The sequence below is a fragment of the Equus caballus genome, chromosome 24 (assembly GCF_041296265.1).
Source record: "Equus caballus isolate H_3958 breed thoroughbred chromosome 24, TB-T2T, whole genome shotgun sequence".
In the NCBI taxonomy this organism is placed as follows: domain Eukaryota; kingdom Metazoa; phylum Chordata; class Mammalia; order Perissodactyla; family Equidae; genus Equus; species Equus caballus.
The window spans coordinates 51,535,880-51,548,184 of record NC_091707.1 but is presented as its reverse complement, the minus strand read 5'-3'; the positions used below and the strand labels follow the sequence as shown (position 1 = coordinate 51,548,184).

At 54.9% G+C, this 12,305-nt stretch overlaps 1 protein-coding gene across 2 annotated transcripts in view; it reads right to left on the bottom strand.

The window, feature by feature from the left end:
- Positions 1-1,634: 1,634 nt before the first annotated feature.
- Positions 1,635-12,305, bottom strand: part of BDKRB2 (bradykinin receptor B2) — a 29,157-nt gene continuing 18,486 nt past the window's right edge. The window contains exons 2-3 of one of the 2 annotated variants that reach the window (XM_070250329.1): positions 8,266-8,373; positions 1,635-5,320 (exon numbers count right to left, since the gene is read on the bottom strand). In XM_070250329.1, coding sequence (XP_070106430.1) covers positions 4,150-5,320; positions 8,266-8,339 — 1,245 coding nt within the window. In that variant the 5' untranslated portion in view covers positions 8,340-8,373 and the 3' untranslated portion in view covers positions 1,635-4,149. Of the gene's footprint in view, positions 5,321-8,265; positions 8,379-12,305 lie in introns of both variants that reach the window. The other variant, XM_001489272.5, reaches the window with a different exon arrangement.

Here is a 12,305-nt window from a genome sequence, read left to right as displayed (position 1 = left end):
AGAGCCCTACTCAAATTTCCAGCCAAGTGGCTTCCATCTGGATTGCAGACTTCCTTGCGTCATGCTCACATCTGTGAACAAAGTCCCTCAGATGAGTGAGCTTCGTCTGGCACTCGTGGGAAACTTTCTCCAAGCTCAGGGCCTTGGTGAGAGGTGCAGCCTGGTTGGAAAGTGTGGGCATTGAAGGGAGAATGGAATGTCTGTGGGACTCTGTCCAGGCACTTGTGTCCAATATGGTGGGAGGGTAGAGAATGAGCCAGGGACTAGCGAGAGAGAAGGAGACAAGGCAGGGGCAAGCTCATGGAGGGTCTTGCCAGCCATGTTTATGGAGGTGGAACTTTATCCCAAGAGTGATGGGACACTATTGAAGTTTCCTGTTAGAAAGTGCCATCATCACCCTCACCGTCATCTTCATCACAGCCATTGTCATCACCATTGTCATTACCATCATCATCACCACCATCGTCATCACCATCATGGCAGCTCACACATGTTGAGTACCGACTATCTACCAGGCACTGTGCTAAACACTTTCATACACTAATCCTGTTAACAGTTCTATGAGGTATATGCCATTATTATCCCCATTTTACAGATGTAAGTGTAGACTCAGAAAGGATATTTGAGACACCCAAGACCACACAGCAAATAAGAGCCCAAGCCAGAACTGGAACTGGAATCCAGGTCTGCCTGCTCCCAAAGCCTTGGCTCCTAAACACTGTTCTTTACATTTAGCCTCCTACGATTGCATTTGCATTCTTAAAAGACATCATTGGCTGCAGACTGGAGAATAAGAGTTGGGAGATGATGGTGATTAACATCAGTGATGGGGACACCAATGAGAGATGATGCTTGGACACAGAAAGAAGCAGATGGATCCAGGAAACACTTTGGTGGAATCTAAATGAGGTGCTGATCCCCTAGGTGGAAGGGATGAAGAAGAGGGTGCGTTCAATGATAAGCCCCAGGTTTCCGGATGGATGGATGGATGTGGAGAACGAGCAGTGCCATTTCTGCAGACATAGGATGCAAGTTTGGTTTAATGAATGAGTGAATGAATGAATACATGAATAATGAAGGGGTCTCAAAATAGAGTGGGTAATGAGTTCCCCATCACTGGGAGTATGCAAGCAGTGGCTAGACAGCTGTTTAATTTAGACAATGTAGAAGGCACTCCTGATTTGAAAGGGAGGCCAAATGGAAGGCCCTCGATAAATATATATTGCCTGCATGAGTGATCGGATTGCTGTCATCTCTATGATTCTAGGGCCTCATGGGGCCTCACAGGCACCTGATGGGAGCTTGGTAATGAGTTACCAATGGAGGAATGTAGGATGGGGGGAAATACTCAAACCCCATTATATTTTCTTAAATTTCTACTTCAGTACATGTACTTTAGAGTGTACATTTTAATACATGTTAATAAGTATACATATTGGGTATGCATAATTGAAATTCTTTTACTTACAGGGATGCACAATCACAAAAGCTAGGACACCACTGATCTACAGGACAGAAGCCCTAACGTAGGTTGAGTGGGAACCAGTGGAACCCCCACAGCCTCCGACTGCCCATGGCAGTGTCCCCGACAAAACTCAGGGTTTTGGGAGTTGTCACAAATGAAAGAGCTATGCAAAACCTCCTCATCCGTTTATTATGCTGTACAGAAGAGACACATTACATCCATTTTCTCACTGTATGTGAAATGCTCCCTCTTTACAATGTAGCAGCATCTTTGTGTCTTTCACAGGACAGATAATCTTTGCCACAGTATCAACACAACCCCCAGGGGGCTCCCCTCCCACAGACTGACTGCTCCTCAGACCACACATGGACGCCCCTAAATGATCCCTAGGAGCCCAGGGCTGCAACGTGGCTCTGCTCATAGGAGACCCTCAGACCAGCACACACCCGCTGATGAATGAGTGCTTCACATTACAAAGCGCAGCCTCCTTTTTTTCATTCACAATAGTGCATGGTTAGCTTCATTCTAACACTAAACATTCCTGCCTCTTATTTCACCCGTTTTCTTTCTGCGGCTACAAGTGTGTAGTTTATTGGAGCAGAGGGGTGTGGGGGGAGGGGGGAAAAAGGCTGGAGGGTGGGAGGAAATCTTTTTTTGACTCTGTTTTAAAATCCAGAGCTGGATTGGTCAGGACTTACGGGATCTTTGCCATCCCAAAGCCCTGGTCCTCCAGCTGCTATCCTCTCCAGGGAGAGCCCGCTAATAAATACTCATTTATTTTATTGAGCGAGTGAGTGCTGCCCGGGCACTGCCTGTCTTACTGTCCTGCGTGGTTCCCAACTCTGTTGCTGCTGAGGGCCCCTCCCTGCTTTGGTTCAAAGCGGCCTGATGTTGGAGCCTGGGTGGTGCGTCCTCCACATCTCCCCGAGGGGCTCGGCACGGTGCCGGCCACAGGAGGTGGATTGTAAGACGTGTAGAAGATGAAACGAATTCCCCCTAAAGGACCTGGGGCTTGGGGGCAGGGCTGTCTCTTAAGTCTCTCACGGAGGATGCTGGTCCAGCTTCCTCCTGCCTGACACCTGGACCGGCCCTCCGCCCCGCCCATCACTGGCCGCCCCGCCCTGCCCCGCCCCCCCGGAGGCGGAGCTGCGGCCCCTCGGCAGCTGGTTCTACCGGCAAGCTGTCAGCGGGGAGGCCACCTGAGGAGGGCGTCCATCCATCTCTGTTCAGCGTGGACCTGTTCATCGTGTGGGGCCTTGTCCCCAGGGCTTCCTAACGGTCACGTGCACCTGGACCCAGGCACCCCATCCGGGACACAGGCCTTGCTGGCCCAGGGATGAGGGTGACACCCATGAGGCGCTCAGCCCGCTGTGTAAGGGAGGTTGGTCCTGGGAGCAATGCTTTGAGGTAAATGACCTTCGTGCCTGGATCACTGGTCTGCTGCCCCGGGGTGGCCCCCACCGGGCCACCCTCAGAGAAACCTGGGTTTGGCCCCCTCCGTTGCTGAGGCTCTGAGCCCTGGGATCCCCTGGGCCTGTTGGATCAGAAATCTCTCTGCCTCATCACAGATCAAAGGGTGAGGGGGTGGCCTTCCCCCAAGATGCCTGCGCGTGCACCTGTTGGGGGGGGGGGTGCAGAGTGACGGGAAAGAAAGATGGCAGGAAACTAATACCATTGAGTGCCTACTATGTGACAGACATTGATAGGTGCTTTACACAACCATTAGCTACAATTGGCATTCTCCTCTGCAGAGTTATGCCACACCAGTGTCTTTTTCCTGAAAAGAAATTTATCTCTGTTCTGTGCGCATAATAAAGCCTCACATATGCACAGCATCTTTCGCTTTTCCAAGTGCTCCAACGACCTCATGTTACAGAGGAGGAAACTGAGGCAGAGACAAGGCAATGTGCAACTAGTTGATAGCTGAGCCGGCTCCGGCCTCTCTCCCTCTGCCCCTGCGCTGCCCACAGGGCTGCGCTGGACCAGTCCTAGAACAGCCTGCTGGGGGTGGCACATGCGCTGTCGTCCCCACAGGAGTCTGCAAGTTCCTTCAAGATGAAGATGCAACGTCTCTGTTTTCCCTCCTGCCCACAGTGCTCAATGCTGCATATACAGCAAGTGCTGGATCAGTGCTTATTGGGTTTTCTTTGGCTCAGGCTGCACCTTGTCCATGGGCGAGGGGAGAAACAGAATCTTGGTCTCTGGGTTCCTCCCAGGGAAGGGACCCCCAGGGTTTAACCTTCATCAATCCGAGAAATCATCCTCTGAAGTGCTAGCTGAGAGGACTGAAGAGACCTCAGGCGAAAATTCAGCCAGGCCCCGTGCGTGGGCTCAGCCACCACACCAAAGCCGGGGTGGCAGTTCTCCTGGAGATCTGAGCTGTCGTGCTGGGGCAGGGGGGACGCCACGTGGGAGGAAGGCTCAGTCACACCTCTCCCCATCTCCAGTCCTAGGAGGGAGCACAGTTGCCCAGGGGAGGCAGCAGATAAGACGATAATGCCGTCGTTTTCATGGAGCCCTTGCGGTGCACAGGGTCACCCATCCTCACAGCCTTGCTCACTGCATCTTGGGCAGGGCACAAACTCTGCTCCTGTGTTTTAATGGAGACACTTCCTCGTCGCCCGAGGTCACACGTGGGGTGCCTTCCATTCCTTCTTAGGCGCATCCTGAAGAGCACCTGTCCGTCAGTCCTCACGCGAATCAGCGTAGCCCTGGGGACGTCCGCTCCCACTGCTGCTCCCCGAGGGTGGGCCGCTCCCCACCCACTCCGGCAACTTGTGAATCTGGCGTTCCACCGAGATGGAGGTCCGCAGCGTGCCCATGGAGCTCTCCGTCTGGCTGGGCTCCGACAGGCAGCCCCCTTTCTGGCACAGCCTCCCGTACACCTCCCGCGACTTCTTGCGGAAGCGTTTGCCCACAATCACGTACACCAGCGGGTTGAGGCAGCTGTTGCTGTAGGCCACGAAGGAGGCGATCTGCGTGAGGACGTCGACGACGTGCTCATCCCAGCAGCTGGAGAGGATTTTGAGGCGCAGCAGCGTGTCCAGGAAGGTGCTGATCTGGAAGGGCAGCCAGCAGATGACGAACAGCAGCAGTACGGCCAGGACCAGCACCGTGGCCTTCCTCTCTGTCTGGATCTCCTTGAACTTCTGCATCTCGTTGTTGCGCAGCACCCGCATGATCTGCACCGTGCAGAAGGTGATGACGCACAGGGGCAGCAGGAAGCCCACGAAGTTCAGGAGGATGTTGGTGAACACCTCCCAGGTGCGGGATGGGTAAACGATGATGCAGGCGGTGATGTTGTAGCCCTCGTCTGCATACTCCCTCATGGTCCGGAAGGCCAGCATGGGCGCGCTCAGGAGCAGCGTGCAGCCCCAGATCACCAGGCTGTAGAGTTTGGCCCAGCGCACCCCACGCATGCGGCCCATGGACATGGTTTTCACCAGGGCCAGGTACCGGTCGATGCTCACCAGCATGAGGAAGCAGATGCTGCTGTAGAGATTTGTGTAGACCGCGGCGTTCACCACGCGGCAGAGCACCTCCCCAAAGAGCCAGTCGAAGTTGTTGGCGATGGTGACGGCCCAGAAGGGCAGCCCGAAGGCCAGGATCAGGTCCGCCGCGGCCAGGTTGCCCAGGTAGACCTCCGCCACCGTGCAGCTGCTCTTGTGCAGGCAGAAGACACTGAGGACGAAGAGGTTCTCCAGTGCCGCCAGCACGAACAGGACCCAGAGGAAGGGCGCCTGGATGGCGTTGAGCCAGCTCACCCACTCGGAGGGCGAGCACGGGCTGCTCTGCGAGAGGGTCCCGTTGAGAGCGGGCACAAGCACTTGCGAGGTGAGGTTGAGCATCTCGGCGCTGAAAGAAAGTGGAAGAGAGGCTGTTACACCTCAAGGTCACGGGAAGAAGGAGAAACAACTGGGGCAGGAGGAGGGGGGGAGTAAGACGGCTCGTCCGCCCAGCAAACAGTGTCCGGAAGGTGGAGTCGGGGGGACGCAGGCTTTGTCTGTGCCGTTCTCGGAGCCTCTCTGGCTCGCCGGGTCTGAGAGAGGGGCCTCTTCTCCTTGGGCCTGAACTGAGAGCTCCTGTTCACCTTGTGGCTCCGCTGGGACGTTCCTCTGGCCAGCGTCCATCACCAGCCCTAAGCATCGCAAGTCGTGGACTCTGGACCTCCCTGAAACGTCCTTGATGAGACGATGCACAGCACATCCGTTCCTTATCGCCTCGGGCCCCTCCCAGGGGAGCGGGTCATCTTTCAGCCTCTCATGGTCTGGCTATGGGTGAGTAACTTATTAGAAGAGAAAGATGATATTATTCCAGACAGGAAGGTTCTCTGGCTCCAAGACCACAGCCCATCTGCCCACTCCCTGTCTCCTCCTGGCAGAGGGTGGCATCATGCTTCCATCAGCAAAGTGTTGATGATCAGAGGTTCCGTGACAGAAAGGGAGAGCAGGGGCTTTGGAGCCAGACAGTCTGCTGGGTTCGAATCTCAGCTCATCCATTAGCTGTGTGACTTTGGGTAAGTTAATTAACCTCTCTGACCTCAAGACCTACCTTATAAAATGGGAATAACAAAATCTACTTCTCTGGAGTCTGGTGGGGATTGGAGACAATGTGCAAAAAAGCCCCAAGCACTTGCCTTGTTCAATAAAATGAATAAGTATCTGTTTTTGTGAACTTATTAAAACAACCAGTGTCAAACTCCAGCACCCCTGTTTGCAGTTTGTTGCTCCTGTATCGGCGACTTCATCATGAACCCACTGGCTCCTCTTTCAGTCTTGGGTGAGGCTCAGACCACAGGACTGTTTTTAGGAGTGTTGCTTTTAAGGCTAATTCATCTCTACCTTCAGCAAAGTGACATGGGGCTCAGACAGACTTCGGTTCCTGTCCTAGCTGTGTGGTCTTGGGCAAATTGCTTGACCTCTCTGAGCTTCCATTTTGTTTTCTTTGGAGTAGACTATTACTCTCTTCCCGACTTGCCTTGCATGGCTGTTGCAAGGTGCAGATGAAAGAGTGGGGATGAAGACACACTGAAAAGCCAACAGCACAACCCCCAGGGCAGGACTGTGGGGCATTTTCCTAGTGTCCCACGGGGTGGGCCAGGGGAGGTAGAGGGCTCTTCCTCAGTCAACAACGGTTGATTGTTGGGCAAGCTCCTGGTGGAGGAGCTGAGCATGAATTATGGGGCAGAATCTGCTGATGGCCTCTGGGATTTCCCAGGGAAGTCCCTCTGCTTCCTGGAGCAGCTGGCAGGCTGCAAGGGGCCAGACTGGGGCCCTGCGATGGACTCATTCATCAATGCAATTACCCTTGAAAGGCGTCTTGAGCATCTTCTCTGTGCTGAGCTCCACCCTGGCTGGGGGACCAGCGGGGAATAGCCCTGGTCCCTGTTCTGCAGGAGCTCCTGTGTGTGTGATGAGTGCTGAGGGGTGGGAGGAGGGGCGAGGACACAGAACTCGGGGGAGGAGGTAGAGAAGGTTGAAGGCGACTCTGGAGCTGTCTCGAAGGATGAGGAGCATGTCAACAGGGTACAAGAAGGAGGGAGGGCAGACCAGGCAGAGGGAGCAACTCGAGCAGAGGCACATAAGTGGGGAAGCCTCTGGCATGTTCTGGAAGGCGGACTAGAGGTTGGACAGGGAGGTGAGAAGTGGCAAGTTTGCATAAGGGGAGGAGGAGAGTCATCACTGGATGCTAAGAAAGTGAGGTCTTGCACCCGATGGCTTGAAGGAGGGAGGGATGGAGTAGAAAACGTGCCCCGGAGAGACCCTTCTGGTGGAGCGGTGGTTTTAATATTCTTTGATGTTCTTCCCTTCCAAAGGTGGAGATAATTCCTCTTCCAGTGAATGTGGCTGGACTTAGTGACTCGCTTCCCACCCGTGGCGGCAGTGACAGTGTGTGGCTTGCGTGACTAGGTCATTAAAGGCCCTGCAGCTTCCTCCTTCGCCTCTTGGGTTGCTCGCTCTGGGGGAGTCCAGCCCCTGCGTGGAGGACCCTCAAGCAGCCGCGTGGAGAGGCTCCGTGGAGAGGAACCAGCTTGCCACCTCAGAAGAGTGTCCTCCGGCCCCAGCCAAGCCTTCAGTTGATTCTGGTTCCCCAGCCTTTGAGTCTTCCTGCCGAGGCCCCAAACATCATGGAACAGAGACCAGCCGTCCTCCTTGGGCCCTCGATTCCCGACCCGTGGAGACTGGCAGACTTCTCTGCGGAGCCTCGGAAGGTCAGATTCCCCTGGGTACCCCTTGGTCCAGCCATTGGCCCCATTTCTGCAGCGACAGAAGTGCTGTTTCCTCAGTGCCTGGGCTTGGGGAGCTGTCTCTCGTGGTGTGTTTCTCTAGAGACTGAAGGAGCACCAGATGCTACTTGTTTATTTCCCAGCAAGACAACCTCTAGCCAACGGGTTGGCATCTGGCCCATAGCTGGCTCAAGAAGCCACAGGATCATCAGAAGGTGGCCCGGTGGCACAATGACCGGGCCCATCTCTGTCTGATTCCTTTGGTGTCGACTTCAGAGTTTCACTCTCTTGATTTCCAAGTTCATCCGGAATAGCTCACAGATGACCACAGTAATGTGTCCTTCTCTTCCTGCTCCCACCCCTAAAGCCCCAAAGAGCAGTCCACTCCCTCTGCTCCCGACAGGTCTACGGGGATTCGAACACCAGCCTCACCAGCCCTTGGGAGCATGTAACGTTGCCTGTTGCCACAACTGTCACCCAGGAGATGAGGGTCGCCCTCTCCTGGGTGTTGTCAGGTTGTCTCTTCCCCGCCCGCACACCATAAATAGTGAATCGAGGAATTGCTTCGACTTACCTGGAAGAGGCCATGACGGGCACAGAGTCCTCATGAACAGACAGGAACATTGGTCTCCTCCAGGCTGAGAACATTTGGCCTCAGAGAGGGACGTGAGTGAGGCCTCGGCTGGGCTGACCAGAGGAGAAAAGATGATTAGATGGGGGGGCCAGAGACCATAAACACGCACATGCTCCACTAGGGAAGGGAGTGGAGGCCTTCACCTAACAAAGATTTGTTAAGCACCTACTGCTCACTGGGTACTCAGGACATGAAGGTGAGAATGGGCACAGCGTCTGTCCTGAGGAGCTTACAGTCAATGGAGGATCAGCCATCACTCAAACAGTCACCAACAATTGCAAACCGATACAACAGCAATGAAGTGAAAGGTCCCATGACCGCACGTAACACCGGGTCCTAAACCAGCCCAGGGCAGGAAGTGAGTGGCTATTTATTATGAGACCTGAGGGTAAGGGGGAGTAAAGTGGGTGAAAGGATGGAGGTGGCGAGGAGGGTGTCTGGGAGGAAGGAGCAGCAGGTGCAAAGGCCCTGAGGCGGGAAGATGCTTGGTGTGTGTTAGGCCCTGGTGGCTGCTGGGGGAGGTGGGACTGTGGCAGAGCAGATTGGAAGCAGGGAGACCTGTTGGCAGGTGCTGCCCATCAGTCTAGGCATGGGATGATGCAGACCGGAGAGGGTGAAGTCCAGAGGTATTTGGAGACATGCCTGGTGCGAGATTGGACATGGAGGGGATGGGGAAGGGGGTGAGGAAGGTGTCAAGGATGCTCCCTCATCAGCTGCTGCAGTTTCCTATCAAGGAAGAAGGGTAGGGCTGACAAAGAGAGAGGACCCCGTGTTTAGCCTTGAACCTGTTAGTCTGAGGTGCTCTTGAGACCTGCAGGTTGGGGTGTAAGTGGCCTTTGGGCCCAGAGCTCCGGGGAGCAGTCTGGCCTGGAGGACAGGCTCACCCTGGTGCAATGGAGGCAAATTAGATGCAGGATCTCCTGGGGCTTCGAGCCTAATGAGGGAGATGGGTACCGAGGAGTATTTGCCATCCATTGTGCTGGTTAGTGCTGCAAGGTGCTCTCACGCTCTGAGTCGGGCCCTCGCCGGAGCGCCGGGTGAAAAGTGGAAGCCTTCTGTCTGGTGGGCTCGCGCTGACAAAGCCTTTCTCTATCCCGCTTCACATTTACCTGCCCTCCCCCCCAGGGAGGTAGGCATCGGCTGCATGCTTGCCTTGCAAAGGGGGAACGGGGTGGGGTGACTTGTCCGAGTGCCCTTGCTGGCAAGACTTGGAGGTGGGGCTTAAACCCCCGCTTCCGGTGCCAGACTTCCATCTCTCTCCAGGAGGACCATGTGACCTCTTGCTCCTGTCTAGGAAGAGGGTGAAACCTGGGTGCAGGCGGGCATGTGTGTGTGTTCCTGGGTGCAGCCACGGATCTGCCCATCCCAGCTTTCAGCCACTCCTCGGCTGGAGGAGTCTGTGCAGATACAGGACACTCCGGCTTCTAGAAGCCCAGTTTTCCTACTTCAGTTGTGGGAGGTGGAGATAAGGCAGCGGACAGTTCAGGAAATTTGAACACAATTGGAAAAAAAGGATGAGTGGAAAGCAGGAAATGAAGCGCAAGATACTCAATGAACACCCGGAAAAGCTTTGCCCAAACCCCTAAGCGGAGCTGAGGTCAGCATTTGGAACTTGTGAGAGATGCAATGAGCAGCAAAGTCCTTCTGATCCTTCAAGGAGGGAGGTGGGGGAGGGGAAGAAAGACCTAGTGGATTGCCTTGCTGAGGGGCCCTGCCTGGGCCTGGAAAGAAAATTCAACTGGGGGTCAGGGGCCATGTGCTCGAATCACTCATTCCTCGACAACAATCATTGAGTAAGTTTTTCGAGTGCTGGAGGATGAGTGGGGAAGAGTGAAGACGAGCTGCCCCTGTCCCCAAGGGGCTCCCTCTGTAGCTAAATTGTCCAGTTCAGGGACCTCAGCCTGCCCGCGGGGCCCCCTATTTCCACCGGGACAGCGACAGCCACACAAGTGACTGAGGGCCTCCCAGCTCCATCACCTGGGGAGGTGACAGTGTTTCCTCACGGCCTCAGTGATGAGTCCACCTGGTTGGGTGTCCCTGGGTCTGGCTGAATGAGCCCTGTCCGATCCTAATTGCTTGCTAATGGCTGTAAACATTGCTCTCATTTTCAAAACAAAGGTGAGAGCTTTTCTCTCTGTGGTATCCAGAGAGCAAGGGTTTCAGGACCTGGGAGAAACTGGGAGTCTGAGGCAATTCTGGCTGATTCTGGCTGTTTCTCTGCATGTGCTTTGGAGGCGTGCCCAGGGGTAGGACCCCCGAGTGTGGGATGCCAGGGCTGTGCCAGGTCATGCTCCCAGCAGCCCCGCGACCAGGGGAACCGCACCGTGGACTCTCTGCCATCCAGCTTCCCGCTGGGGATGCCATGGCGGGAGGCTGAGAGACGAGGAGACTGAGGATGCGGCGCTGGCTCCAGGCTCCCTCCCTCCGGCGCCCCCAGGCAGGCTGGGCCTGGGCTGGTGTCCCTGCTCCTATGCTCCTATCCAGGCGTCCTTTCCACCTGCTGTGCTGGTGATCCTGGTAACGGCCACCTCCTCTGGCTGGCTCAGGCCCTTGTGGGCTAGCTCTGAGGCCCTTGTGACGCCCTGCATGCTGTCTACATCTCTGTAAACAGAGCGTCTGTTAAAATTCTCTTCATATTACCCAGTTTGAGTGGGCCCTCTCTTTCCTACTGGGACCCTGACCAATGTATCCTGGGAGTCTAAACTCGGATGTCAGAGGACTATTGACGGGAACGTGGGGGGAGCTGGATGAGGGGGCACATTGGTGGCTGGGTGGCGGTGGGCAGCAGGGCGGGCCTCTGTGTGGGATCTTCGGGGAATCCCTGAATCCCCCCTGGGCCTCGATTTCCTCATCCACGGAGCCAGGTGGGTGGACCCATGCCCCCCAGACTCTGATCCTCGTGGCTCGAGTCGGGATGGGAAAGGAGAGGACTCTGCTTCTGGGCTTTTCCCTCATTTTTCAAACTGATGCTTTGGAGGGAACATCCAACATTCTGATTCACTCGGATTCCGTCTCCTTCAGAATTCTGTCCAAGAAGACTTACTTTAAAAATATTTCCCCTCGCTGAATCACATAAACACTGGACCTTGGTGCTGTCGGGAGCAAATTCCACTTTAGTCTCAGAGGGAGGCTATTTTGGTGTCCCCAGGAGCCATGTCTGAGGGGCTCAGAGGCTGTGGCCGCTGCAGAATGCACAGCATCACTTTCTCAAGGGCCAAGTTTTGCCTAGTGCGGAACCCCCCACCTCGTAGCCAACTCTAGTCCAGTACCTTGTGGCTGTGTGTTACAGCCAGGAGGTGTGTCCCAAAGCAAAGGTTGTGGACGGGACACTGGATGATCACTCCTGATCAGGCCGTGGAGAAAGCCTCCGGGGGTGCTGTGTGTCTTCAACACCTCTCTGGTATTTGTAACCCCCTTTCAACAAAGGAAGCGGGCCCAGGGCCTGGGCTGGCCCCTCGAGTCTAACCAGACTGCAATAGCGTGGTTTATAGTCCATCGTATTTATTTTTACAGTTTGTTTTTTTTTTTAATGACAAATGGTACTAATTTTCGATGTAAGTTGGCCATGTGAAGTTATGGTTCAAAAGTAAGTCCGTATTAAAGGAATAGTTGTACAGGTGACAGAGAGAAGGCAGAAACTGTGCCTTGGAATGACTGAATGTGGAAACACGCTAACACAGCTAGCTGGAAACTTGCGTCACAAACCGGGAGGCCTGGCCTGGTGGGTGGGCTCGTGGGCTCCGCAGCAGACCTGGAACTGGTGCCTCTCCGTCAACCTTGTTATTTAACCTCGTTTTTCTTGACTGTAAAATGACGGTTAGTATAAAAATAGCCCCCAGCTCCTCGGGCGGCTGGGAGGAGGCCATGAGTCACTGCGTGTCAAATGCAGGAAGCACGTGGTGGATGTGTTCCCGGATGCTCGCAGCTTTTCCTGCACTCCCTGAGAGGGCCCGTCTGCTTCAGCCACACCACGGCATGTG